We start from the raw sequence: 14011 nt of genomic DNA, 5'->3' as shown, positions 1-14011 counted from the left end.
TAATTAAAAAATAATAACATTTTAGCCTTATAGATCAATTGTTTTTGGCAGGAAGGAGTCTGAAGAGGAAGGCAAATAATTAAAAACCATACAAAATAAAAAATTAAGATCAATTAAAAAGTTGGTAGGATTAGGCCATTCTTACTAAAAATTAACCTGTGGGTAAACCAACCCTTTTAAGCACACAAAACTCCCCCTTTTTTAAGTAGTAGACTTTGAGCAGCTCGTTATCAGAGGGCTTTTCAGTGGGCAGGCAATACGTTCAATCAGCTTTTTCTGTGCTCTGCAGGACCAGGAAGTGACAGGTAAGGAAGTGAAGCTGGTATTTAGATATTTCTTCATTGAAAAATAAGCAAAATATTGTAGCACATGCCCTGCGTTCAGCTCATGTTGAAAAGGGGTGTATACTGTCCCTTTAAAGGAAAGCTGTCTCAGAAATGAAATTTTGCTTCTTTATAAATGATTCAATTGTAATAGGTTGAAGCAGGTTCAACTTACACCTGCACTTGCACAGTCTGTGTAGGCCACTGTTACAGAAAATATATGTTATTTGGCAACTGTACCTATCCTGTGGACTATACTACTTAACATTTCCTTAACTTCTGATTTAAAGACTTGCATGAAATTTCCTCTTTGTACTATGAGCTCTAGCTGCATTTAAAAAGCTAAGCTATTTTTTTTATACCTGAAGGGAAATTCTTATTGTCTTCTTTGTCTGCAGATTTCAGCATCCCGGGTACAATCCAATGAGCTAAACCTACACTGTAAATATCCTTCTGTAATCCCAAGGATTTGTACTGCAGAGAAGCCTCAGTGTTTACCTACAGCTCTCGCTGTAGCCTTTGGCTTCTGTTGAGGCAGAAGCTTTGCTATTTATATATTGGGTCCTGGACAGATAAGGTGACCATGAATCACATAGGATTTCATTCTCCCCTGTTGCACATGTTGCTCTCATTCTGTATGAGCTGCAGAGTCACAGCAGTCTCTCTTATTAATCTTATTGCTGGTATATTTCTGCATTAAAGTAATTAATCTTAATTAATCTGCTCTATATCAATGAGCATGTAGCAACACTGAAAGTCACTGGATTTTCATCTTATTCATAAACGGTGATTAGTAGCATCTCTTAAATTATCTTTGTTATTATAAGGCTGTTGCTGTTTCTAAAGGGAGGTAAACTACAGGCATATTGTCCTCATATGGCATGGGAAGCTTTAGGAAATTTGGGATTTGATATGTACAGGTATGGGATCTGTTACCCTGAAACCTGTTATCAAGAAAGCTCTGAATTACGGAAGGCAGTCTCCCATAGACTCCATTGTATCCAACTGATCCAAATGTTAAAAAAATATTTCCCTTTTCTCTGTAATAATCAAACAGTACTTTGTCCTTGATCCAAACTAAGATATATTCAGTGCTTTTTGGAAGCTAAACCAGCCTATTTTTTTTTTTTTAATGTTTAGATGATTTTTAGTAAACTTAAGATATCCAGATCCAAATGATTGAAAGATACGTTATCCGGAAAAATTCCAGGTCCCGAGCATTCTGGATAACAGGTCCCATACCGGTACCATGTGGGGGGTTTTAAGTTAGCTCCTCTTACATACTTCCCAACATTTTGTAAATAAAAAGGACAAAAAAAGTTAGCGCGCTGCAGCACGTTAAGTTTTTGACCACGCCCATTTTTGGTGGCCACACCCCCTATTTACCATGTTCATTTTACAAAATTTAGCAGGTTATAAGTTTGAACATATTTCTGTGTTTTTTTCAGTTATTACACTTTTGCTAATGATGGTGAATTGCTCTTTAAGCTGTGAGTCTAACTTTTCCCAAGGGGCCTGTTATCTTATATTGTTACAATTACTTCTTTGCTTACCTAGAAATTGTTACTCAAGTATCTTATCTTCTGCTGTGGCTGTTCTGGGCTGTCTGCCAAAAGCCAATTAAGTTAGAAACATTGTTTCTTTTTCTGGCTGTTCAGTGCAGAGAAAAATGCGACTTTCCAGTACAAATGTGGGACTGCGGGTTAAGCTGTCAAAAGAGGGACTGTCCCTCTAAAAATGGGACAGTTGGGAGGTATATTTTGGCCCTATAAATTCCTTTGACTACCTTAATATTTACCGCTGCTATCATTTAACAGCTTGTAAATATGAATGTCTGCTAATTACACGGGAATACCTGTGACAAAATATGCTACACTGCAGAGAAAAGCCTTCTCGTATCCTCTTCTCTGTAGGCTTTGACTTCTCTGGTAGCATCCCTATTTCTTCTAACAATCCCATGGGACACTGATAAGTATGTTTAGGTTACAAGAACACAGTTCTTAAACTAGGAGAACCTTATTACCTTCTGGTGAAGCCCACCCACACTGGTCTCATCTCCATGTTTTACCATCAGGAATTACTTGCCTCCTGAATTTTTCTTATTGACTTGAATAAAAGAAAACACACATGAATTTTACCCAGAGGCCCCTTGGTGTATAGTTTGTTTTTATTATACTTGTTCGACAGTTATGCAAAACTTCAAACTACTAAAGAAAATATCAAATAATAAATTAAGATCTGCCAAAGTGCAGGTCTTTATTGTGATTTTGAAGCAGTCAAATCAAGAATATACAAATGTAAATGAATGGTATACTGTAAATGGCATACAATTCTGGGTTTGGCAGCACTGATGTTGCTGTAGTATAATACATGATCAGCATTTTTTTTCTGCCATATTATTTTATTACTGTATTACTATTATAATACCTCCCAGAGCTGGTGATAGTTAAGGTGCATTTGGGAGCCTGAGGTTTTACACACAGGGAAGTTGAGCTTCAGTTTCTTGTGGTTTAGGTGCATTAGCTAACACATATCTTGGACACGAAATAATACAGGAAAACTGTGAAAAGCTGAATGAGGGAAATGTTAAGTTCTAAATTAAAAAAAATATTTGAAATAGCAAATGTATATTTTGGATATAGTTATCCTGGTTTGTATTAAGAAAATGTTGTCAATAGGCTCCTTAGTGTGTCTTTCACCTTTGTGTTCTGAAAGGAAAGGTTATACATTCATCTCCTAAGTGCTGGAACAAATGAAGATGGCTTGGCATGACTGATGTGGAAGGTTAAAGGCTAAGCAACGAAGGCTTTGTTTGGGGTTATAGATTCACACAGCAGGCAATTAAAATAATCCTTGATAAAATGCATTGTTGGATCAAGGCCATATAAAGGTAAAAAAAAATGTGTTTGAATGTTAGGGTCAAGGCACACAAGCAAATTTGGGGAGATTAGTTGCCCAGCAACAAATCTCCTCTTCTTTGGGGTGACTAATCTCCCCAAACTGCCTCCCCTGCTTTTCCGCCGGCGGGATGGCACTTGGAGCATTCATTTTCCGAAGTCGCCCGAAGTTTCCTCATCAGGCAACTTCAAAAAACGAATCCCGCTGGCAATTTACATTTTAGCCAGTGGGAAGGCAGGGGAAGCAGTTTGAGGAGATTAATCCCCTCAAAGAAGAGGAGATTTATCGCTGGGCAACTAATCTCTCCGAATCTGCCTGTTTGCCCTGACCCTTAGTGGTGTATGGTGGATTTACTATTGGATACTGGGTGTTTGTGCTTAATCTGATTGTGTTGCGCAACTTTGGGTACATAGGCTCATATTGTTTAAGGATCCCTCTAAAAAAGTTTAAAACTGGGGTCACATATACCTGCATAATAGGGAATAATGTGTTGACCACTGGTTGGGCGGGGTTGAGTTGAAATTTGCCCCACCATTGCGGGTTAGGGTTGGGTCAGATCGGTGAAGTACATTCCTCCACCAGATTGAAATGAAATAGATAAGGGTCAGGTATGGGTCCTACAAAGTTTGTGGGTTAAGTTTGTGGGTTCAGTTTGGGTGCAGGTTGAGTTTTTCCTGACCCACGCATAACTAGGCACTGCACTGTACAGTATTACATATGTAACATATATATATAATTCATTTAAAACCCTTTTATTTATTCTATATTTTTATTTCTTAGTAGTCAGTATCCAGGACCCTGAATTTTCCTGCCTAGTCAGACATCTGAAGAATACTTACCCAGACAGGCATTACGAGTCTGTAATCTGTAAAAATAGTCGTTTTGGATCACTTCACTCTTGTGCTCCATTCTTACTACCATCGCTTCCTTTCCAACACAATTTATTGTGAAGCCTGTCAGATGCATTGGGACCATTGAGTCCAGTGATCTGGTCTTATATATCAGACAGATTTTTCAAACCTAAATGTGTTTAATGTTATGTTGAAGCATACACTGTCACCCTAGCAATTCCTCTGCTATAAAGGGGACTTTGCACAATTCAGAAGGGCAGCTTTTTTGTTTTGAGCTGTACTCCCATAGTCTCGCCTTCTGTGGGTGACTGCATCCATCAGATTAACTTTTCAATAACCAATGTGATATAACTGTAGCTGGAAGCAAAATCCTTCACCTCAAGTAAAATCAGCATGACAGTTTGGGATGTAATTGAACGCTCTGCTTGATCACAAGTATGAGGGTTTTGGTGTCTGACCTGATTATTCTATTACTTTTATTTGAGCAAATCATTTTCCCTAACGCAGCAAATGAAGTTGGACTTGCTTTACTGGAAGACAACGGATGTTGATGCAGTGCATTTACTAATATTTATTGGAGCCTTTAATCACTGCACTTAGCATATGTCTTCTTGTTGTATTTCATGCTGTTAGGAAGCAGTTTTAATGCATCTTAAATATACTGTAAATTGAGTAGTGATAAGTACATTGAGCAGTATGCAAGCATTTATTTAGATACTTGCAGTACATTTGCATTTTAAAGGAGAACTAAACCCTTAAAAATAATATGGCTAGAGTTGCCATATTTTATATACTGAGCCTAATGCAGCAGTCTACAGGGTCAGCATCTTTGTAACAGTAATGATCCAGGCTTTCAAAGTTGTTCAAGGAGCTAACCATCTTGTAAGGTGTGTCACGCAAATTCTCAGTGTCAGGCTATTGAAAGCTAAGCTTATGGGTTGTTGAAAATCAGCAGGCAGCAAATGAAGTTTGTATGTTAATGTCTGATTGTAACCTTCACGTTATCAGGAACCTTGCACAGTGATGGGTACCTTCGGATGCCCTTTTGGGGCCCCGGAAGCCAACAAGGAAGTGTGTAACAAGTCCGTAAGCAAGGTACCGGCAGGGGTTTAGAGAAGACATAGTCAGAGTCAGGCGAAGAGTTCAAGGCAGGCGGCAGGAATCAAGGGTCGGGCAGGAGTCAAAACCAGGATATCGGAAGACAGAATACATGCTTGAGCAGGAATAGATAAACTGAAGCCAACTTGGGCATTCTCAAAATGGTGGACTGGCATTTTAAGGATGATTTGGCGTCAAAATTCAATTTGGCGCCAAAATTCAATTTGGCGCCAAAACCAATTTAGGCCAGATATCGATGGAGGAAGCCCGTCGGAGGGTCCCATACACTGACCAATAAGCTGCCGACTTTGTCTATTAGCAGCTTTTATCGGCCATTGTATGGCCACCTTTAGGATGGTACAGAACCCCGAAACATAATGTGTAGTATTTTTACTCTACTCCTTTGATCTCCTTTAAGTATTTTTCCTAAAGTCAACTTTCACATTCATTTTTATCACAGTATTATTTTTTGTATATGCCTGTTTTTTTTTTCCATAGACACAATTATGATTGCTTTTTTAATTCAGGACAAAAACTTAATTTACTTACAAATGCATTGTAACCAGAATTAATTGCATATTACATTTATAAGTGCCCCTTTATGTGTTTTTCAGGTGAAGCGTGTGATTAAAAACAGCTAGCCTTAATAGGTAATGTAATAAATGGAGAATAGCTTGCTATTGGTCTAGTAGCCAATTGAAAGCAGTGAGCAGATAGCATTAAGTGGTCAACTAAATATAAACATTGGTAGGTACCTGTTACTAGATTGGGTAACTTCAGTTACATTATCCTGCTAGTGAGTGTGTCTGTAGGGAATATTCACTTGAAACTTCAAGTACCTACGCTTGGTTTTGCACTGATAATTGACTAAGAACTGGTGTTCTTCTGCATAAAGATCTGTGTCCGCAGAGCACTTGCATATGTGTCGGTAATGCAAGACAGCATTTCTTCAAAGTAAAACTCTTCCATCCATGCTTACACAGGAAAATATGATCATTAACATCCATTTCTGCTGTCTGCGTAGAGAGGGATTTCTGCTTATGTAATCTTCTAAGCAATGACTAAAAGAGATCATTGATCAGCATTAGATCCCATCCATTTAAAGTATAGTCTCTGTTAACTGGGCTTGTACTTTACACGGGAATACATTAAGAAAGAATTGAAAACAAACTAAAATTTTGCTAATCGCTTCTGGGGCTTTGAAGAGTTTTATTAAAGGGCATAAAATAGATACTTGATTAATGTGATAGCTGTAATATATAATAAAGATGAATTATAACAGAAAGAAGGGCACAGCCATTTACTAAGTACCTGCCTGCACAAAGGTCTTTTCGTTTAATGTAAAAGAAGTAGAAATCTATCTCCCCCCCCTGGTTCAAGGGTCAGTCTTTTTCTTCATTATACATGCACCAGTTAACCTTCCATAATCTCCTTTACATGCAGATTTTTATTTTTGTCTCATTATTTCTCTCTGAATCCAGTGCATTTTACTTCTTCCTTTTACTTTACTGCGTTTGTTTACTATATACTGTTTATATTGAAGAAACCATTTTTTTGCAAAGGGAATGACCCCACTGTTGTAATCTTTCATACATGGGGGAAATTTACTAAAGGGCGAAGTGGCAAAAGTTTGTAAAAATTCGCCAGTGTGACATCATTTCGGCACTTCGCCGATTTACTCACAGTAGCTGGCGTAATTTCCCTGGCGCAATTTCGCCAAGGAGATAGTGAATTTTCGGTCTGGCGAAAGAGCGTTCCTACACAAATTCACTACGTTTTTGATTTTACTGACCATTACCTCTATCGCTAGACTTGCCTTCACCACCTCAGACCAGGCGAAGTGCAATAGAGTAGATAGGACTTCCTCAAAAAAAAGTTGAACATTTTTCAAAAAAAACCCTATTTAAAGGGTGATAGACTGAAAAAGATTGTACATTTTTTTTTGGGGGTACCCTCCTTACCCCCTACATTTGCTAACATATGGCACCTTAACTATACTGTGGGCACATGTGTAGGGTATTATAACACCTCTTTTATTTTATTTTATTAAGGTTCCCTGGCCTTGTGTAGTTTAATGTTTTTGCTGCAGCATATATGTCCATTGTACTTTAACTGCACGCCGTATGCTAATTAGCCAATGCTAGCGTAAATTCGAACTGCTGAGCGTAATTTCGCTGGCGTAATTTCACCAGCATTCAGTACCCTGTGTGCAACTTTGGATCTTTGTGAATTAGCGTTGTCCAGGCGAATTTACGCATGGCAAAGTGTTGCAAAGTGCGCGAAGCCATCGCTGGCGAATTTTCGCCGGTTAGTGAATTTGCCCCATAATGTCTGTCAGTTATATCTTTAAATGAGGTCCTATACAGTTTTTTTTTTATATATATATATATATATATATATATATATATATATATATATATATATATATAAACACAAAATAAACCCAGTAGAATTGTTGTTTTATTATCACAAAGAAAAAGCAAATAATTGTTAAAAATGCTAATTATAACTTGACTTGATGACACGGTGACAACAGAAAATGTATGCAACATGTATGTTTTTTTTTATTTTTTATTCTATTTTCTTTTCTTTTCCTTACTTTTATATTATTTTATTGTATGTTGTGATACAGGTTTGCAAATTACAACTATTCATTGGCATTTTGTATACGATGTTAAACCTGAATAAACACAAAGTTGGAAAAAAAAATGCTAATTATTTGCTTAAAATTCACTCTATTTAATAACAATTGGATATTCTTACACAAATCTCTAAGTAATTGTGGTTTTCCCATTTTTTTAAGCAACTCTAAAAATGTGAGATTTATTAAGTGTAAAAACCAAGAAAACTTTTCGAGGTATGCATATTTTTTCAAGTCCATTATTTTCTGTTTGTACTTTTTATATTCAGATCTATATTCGTAGTTTCAGAATTTATGCGTTTAGTTGTGGTTTCAAAAACCTCTAAAACCACTAAAATCATACCACCCTTGATAAATAGGCCTCTGCGGGAATCGGCCTTTCCATAATTAGAATCTTTCTGGATAAAGGATACCATACCCCTATAGGTTTTTAAATGTGTTGGATTTCATCACTTCTGGCATAACATGTAGCTGGAGGTGTACCCAATATAAACAATTCACTGATTTGAATAAGAGACTGCAATATGAATAGGAGAGACCTAAGTAGAAAGATGAGAAATAAAAAGTAGCAATAACTATACATTTGTAGCTTTACAGAGCATTTGTTTTTAGATGGGGTCAGTGACGCCCAATTGAAGGTTAGAAAGAGTTGGAAGAAGAAGGCAAATATTTTAAAAACTATACAAAATAAATAATGACAACCAATTAAAAAGTTGCTTAGAATCTGCCATTCTATAACATAACTAAAAGTTAACTTAAAGGTGAACCACCTCTTTTATAGTATCTGGTTTATTGTTTTGTGCATCTCACGCAGACAAAGAGAAAGAAGATAATCAGTCTAGCACCCCTTTTCATACGTCACCACTATGGCTTGCTCTCACTCACCCTCTATTTACAGCAAACACTTTGATTTGTAATTCCCGACATTGATAAGAAAAGCTGATGATAATCACACAGAACAATAAATGATAATATAGCGCAATAAAGGCATTTGACGATTTCTCGTAACTGTATCAATGGCAGTTGAAAGGACAACCTACTGAACAGAAAGGTCAGTAGGCAATAAGAAACTGGAAAGTTATCTCAGTGACAGTGAGTGAATGAGGAACAGTCAAGCCATATTAACAGAATGGCACCTCGCATATAAATGTTTCAGTTGGTGGGAATGTGATCTATAGAACTATCCGAGGAAGATGGAACTGCAGATCCATTATCTGACCTTGACAAAAAAAAACTGTACATATTCCTTTTATATATTTACATTTATCTCATATCACTTTACCCTTTTTTCCTATAAACTCTAGGTCAGTGATCCCCAACCAGTAGCTCGCGAGCAACATGTTGCTCTCCAACCCCTTGGATGTTGCTCCCAGCGGCCTCAAAGCAGCTGCTTATTTTTGAATTTCAGGCTTGGAGGCAAGTTTTGGTTGTATAAAACCAGCTCTACTGCCAAACAGAGTCTCAATGTGGGTTGACAATCCACATAGGGGCTACCAAATGGCCAATCACCGCCCCTATTTGGCACCCCAGGAACGTTTTTCATGCTAGTGTTGCTCCCCAACTCCTTTTACTTCTGAATGTTGCTCACGGGTTCTAAAGGTTGGGGATCCCTGCTCTAGGTAATAAGCTCTAGTCAGCATCTGAGTGCCTTCACTGATATGCAATATTACTTTCATGCTGCACCAGAAATCCTATTTGGATTATTTAAGGTGAAATCTCACAAAAGTGTGGTTAGCACATGTATTTCTGCAGTATGTCTTTCTATAACATAAGGGTTAATTTACTAAAATGGACACAAAAAACAAAAAGTCATAAAGTGCCTTGCTCTTTGGCCACACTATACTTGTTTTCCGTTTCTTTGCTTCCACCATTTTCAGGTGCAAATCTTTGCAACTCTGGTGTGGAGCACAAAAATGAGTGGGGCAATGATATATTGGGCAGGAATGGTCTTACTAGGGGTGAGAAATAGGTAGATCGGGGTAGGTGGAGAGCTGCCTATTATGAAGATTGAGGCAGTTTAACTCTATGGGGAAGTAAGGGGAATCACAAAAGTACCAGTAATTATAATGCCAGTAAATTGGTAACTTTGGCCATGGCCGGTAGCCCAATAACACTGGTTAGGAGGAAACCCTACATGTAAGGAGTGAGGAGTGCCATTCACAAGCTAAGGCTCGTCAACGTCTTACTTAAGTCTTTTACTGTTGTCAGTAGCTATATAACTGTTCTCTTTTATTAGTCTTCTGTCTTTACAGCATATTTTGATCCACCTTTTATAATCAGGAAATAAAAATATTATATTACAATTATTTTTCCAATTCGAATTAGTTTATTAGAAGCCCATGTTTGCGCATAGACACTGACTATTGGTTTAGGTGGCACACTGTCTGTTAAAAGAGCCAGTTTATAGGTTTTCTTTTTTTGTCTGTTTCAGAAACGAGGACAAATGTTCAAAATGGGAAGTGGGAACAAGATTTCATATAAAAAAGACTGAGTGGGGGGGCTGGGATGTTGAACATGCATCAAATCTCCATCATACCGCCTCGAGACTTCCCCTCCTCAAGAATCTCTAAGAACAAATCGAAGGAAAGAGAAGATCAGGTAGGATCACCTGTGCCCATTGTTTTCTCAATACGCCCATAACATGTATTTAATTCATAGTAAGAAATAGGTCTTCCAAGCAAGGAGCAAAAGTGCAATATGTCCAGTTTTATTAGGAATAATTGTTTCTTTTCAATGAATTTAAGCAAATTATCAGAATATTTTAAGCAATGCATTTGTTCAGCCTTTAAACATTCAAAACAGCTGTGTCATTCTGTTGTAAGTTATGTGCAGTGACATCAGAAAATAACAAGCTTTCTTCATGTATGTGCAAATTTGGCAGATATGTCTCATGCTAACATGCCTAGCAAGTAAGGTTGCCATCTTTTCTGTAAAAATAACTACCATCCTCAATTGTATGGTATCTTTCTTCTCTATGAATAATAGTAGCATAATTATTAGCATAATGTATTTAATAGGCCAGGCTGGTAAATAGCAATTAAGGTGGCAACCATACTGGCCAACCCGAAGTGCTGGAAGCCTTTCCTTTCCTTTTTCTGTGTACATATATTTATTTTGCAACTGATTCTTTAGCATCTACTGTTAATGTGCAGTTACCCATTGGCAGATACACATATTACATAAAACTAAGATTCATATTTTCTACCTAAAAGCATGTTTCAAAATGCCATCTTAATGAATATTCTGAAAAGATCATTTAACTTACCAATACTAATACTGCTGTAGTATAATAATACTACAATAAATATGATTTTCAAATGCAAGATAATATCCACTTCATAAAGTCTGATAAGCTTTTATGTGCAGAATGCTTGGGAGTCTATTAGAAGGTCATTTAAACATTTAAAAAAATGTACCCAATAAGCTGGTTTTGATTCTAATAAGGTTCAATCATACCTTAGTTTGAATCAAGTACGATGTACTGTTTTATTATTACAGAGAAAGAAAGGAAATCATTTTTAAAAATTTGGATTATTTAGATAAAATGGAGTCTATGGAAGATAGCCCTTCCATAATTTGGAGCTTTCTGGATAACAGGTTTCTGAATAATGGATCCCATACCTGTATTTCACATTTCCAGCTCTACATTCAGATATGATACTTGCCAGTTGTACCTGTTTTCATGGCTGTTCTGTTTTGAGCAAATAAATATTTGCAAAGAGCTATTCAGCTCATTGACTGAATAGCATAAGTGATTATTCTATGTGTGCGCTTTGCCAGACCATTTCAGAAACCTCTGCAAAAATGTCTGATAACAATCTAAACACACCAAAGCAAGGGTGGCACTCCATGGAACTAGCTTACAATTAGTGCCAGGCACAGACCAGCTTGAACATGAAGGGAGTGAAGACACGAGGAGCTTTATTGGTAGTCTATTATATTTGGACATTATAAGATTAGAAATTGTTCTGCTCCTCTTTCTCCCAAGATGGTTGAAGGTGCCTCTGCTGCCTACCCCAGTTCCAGTCTTAAGCTGAAGACACATACAGTTATAGGATCTGTCCCCATAGACGCCAATTGAATTAAATAATACATTTTTATGAAAAAAAAAAATCTTTTTATTTGTAATATTAAAAAAGTACCTTATACTTGATCCTTATTAAAATATAATCAATCGTAATTTGAAGTAAAACAATCCTATTGGGTTTATATCATGTTTAAATAATGTTTTAGTAGACATAAATTATGATGATAAATTACATAGTTACATAGTTACATAGTTAGTTAAATTGGGTTGAAAAAAGACAAAGTCCATCAAGTTCAACCCCTCCAAATGAAAACCCAGCATCCATACACACACCCCTCCCTACTTTTAATTAAAATTCTATATACCCATACCTATATTAACTATAGAGTTTAGTATCACAATAGCCTTTAATATTATGTCTGTCCAAAAAATCATCCAAGCCATTCTTAAAGGCATTAACTGAATCAGCCATCACAACATCACCCGGCAGTGCATTCCACAACCTCACTGTCCTGACTGTGAAGAACCCTCTACGTTGCTTCAAATGAAAGTTCTTTTCTTCTAGTCTAAAGGGGTGGCCTCTGGTACGGTGATCCTCTTTATGGGTAAAAAGGTCCCCTGCCATTTGTCTATAATGTCCTCTAATGTACTTGTAAAGTGTAATCATGTCCCCTCGCAAGCGCCTTTTTTCCAGAGAAAAACAACCCCAACCTTGACAGTCTACCCTCATAATTTAAGTCTTCCGTCCCTCTAACCAATTTAGTTGCACGTCTCTGCACTCTCTCCAGCTCATTTATATCCCTCTTAAGGACTGGAGTCCAAAACTGAACTGCATACTCCAGATGAGGCCTTACCAGGGACCTATAAAGAGGCATAATTATGTTTTCATCCCTTGAGTTAATGCCCTTTTTTATGCAAGACAGAACTTTATTTGCTTTAGTAGCCACAGAATGACACTGCCCAGAATTAGACAACGTGTTATCTACAAAGACCCCTAGATCCTTTTCATTTAAGGAAACTCCCAACACATTGCCATTTAGTGTATAACTTGCATTTATATTATTTTTGCCAAAGTGCATAACCTTGCATTTATCAACATTGAACCTCATTTTCCAGTTTGCTGCCCAGTTTTCCAGTTTAGTCAGATCACTTTGCAAAGTGGCAGCATCCTGCATGGAACCTATAGTTCTGCACAATTTAGTATCATCTGCAAAAATAGAAACAGTACTTTCAATGCCCACCTCCAGGTCATTAATAAACAAGTTGAAAAGCAAGGGACCTAGTACAGAGCCCTGCGATACTCCACTAACAACACTGGTCCAATTAGAAAATGTTCCATTTACCACCACTCTTTGTAGTCTATCTTTTAGCCACTTCTCTATCCAGGTACAAATACTATGTTCCAGGCCAACATTCCTTAATTTAACCAGTAACCTTTTGTGTGGCACTGTATCAAATGCTTTAGCAAAGTCTAAGTAAATCGCATCCACTGCCATCCCAGAATCGAGGTCTCTACTTACATTCTCGTAAAAAGAAATTAAGTTAGTCTGGCAAGATCTATTACGCATAAAACCATGCTGGCACAAACTCATAGTATTATGATTTGCTATGAAGTCCAGTATCTTATCCTTTATTAACCCTTCGAAAAGCTTTCCTAATACTGACGTCAGACTAACTGGCCTATAGTTTTGAGGCTGAGAACGGGATCCTTTTTTGAATAGAGGCACCACATTAGCAATTCGCCAGTCTCTCGGCACAATGCCAGATCTCAATGAATCCTGAAAAATTAAGTAAAGAGGTTTGGCAATCACAGAGCTAAGCTCGCTAATTACCCTGGGATGAATACCATCTGGCCCTGGACCTTTGTTAATCTTAACATGTTCAAGTCACTTTTGAATTTCTTCATGTGTGAACCATGCATCATTAGTTGTATTACTAGAATTGGGAGTGTTAAGAAGGAAACCTTCACTTACTGGTTCTTCATTTGTGTAAACAGATGAAAAATACGAGTTCAGAATCTGTGCTTTTATTTTGTTTTCATCAACCAGCTGACCCCCCTCTGATAGTAAGGGTCCCACCCCTTCCTGCTTCATTTTTTTACTATTGACATATTTAAAAAATAATTTTGGATTTTTTTACTGCTTGCTGCAATATCCTTTTCTATAGCAATTTT

The 14011-nt window shown here is 37.1% G+C and overlaps 1 protein-coding gene across 3 annotated transcripts in view; it reads left to right on the top strand.

Annotated features, from left to right (window-relative positions):
• marchf8.L (membrane associated ring-CH-type finger 8 L homeolog) overlaps positions 1-14011 on the top strand; it is a 140926-nt gene that overhangs the window by 55101 nt on the left and 71814 nt on the right. For all 3 annotated transcript variants that reach the window (XM_018224582.2, XM_041568547.1, XM_041568549.1), the window contains one exon: positions 10243-10409. In XM_018224582.2, coding sequence (XP_018080071.1) covers positions 10317-10409 — 93 coding nt within the window. In that variant the 5' untranslated portion in view covers positions 10243-10316. The remainder of the gene's footprint in view (positions 1-10242; positions 10410-14011) is intronic.

This window comes from Xenopus laevis, chromosome 7L (assembly GCF_017654675.1).
Source record: "Xenopus laevis strain J_2021 chromosome 7L, Xenopus_laevis_v10.1, whole genome shotgun sequence".
Classification (NCBI taxonomy): domain Eukaryota; kingdom Metazoa; phylum Chordata; class Amphibia; order Anura; family Pipidae; genus Xenopus; species Xenopus laevis.
This window is presented reverse-complemented; position numbering and strand designations above follow the sequence as displayed.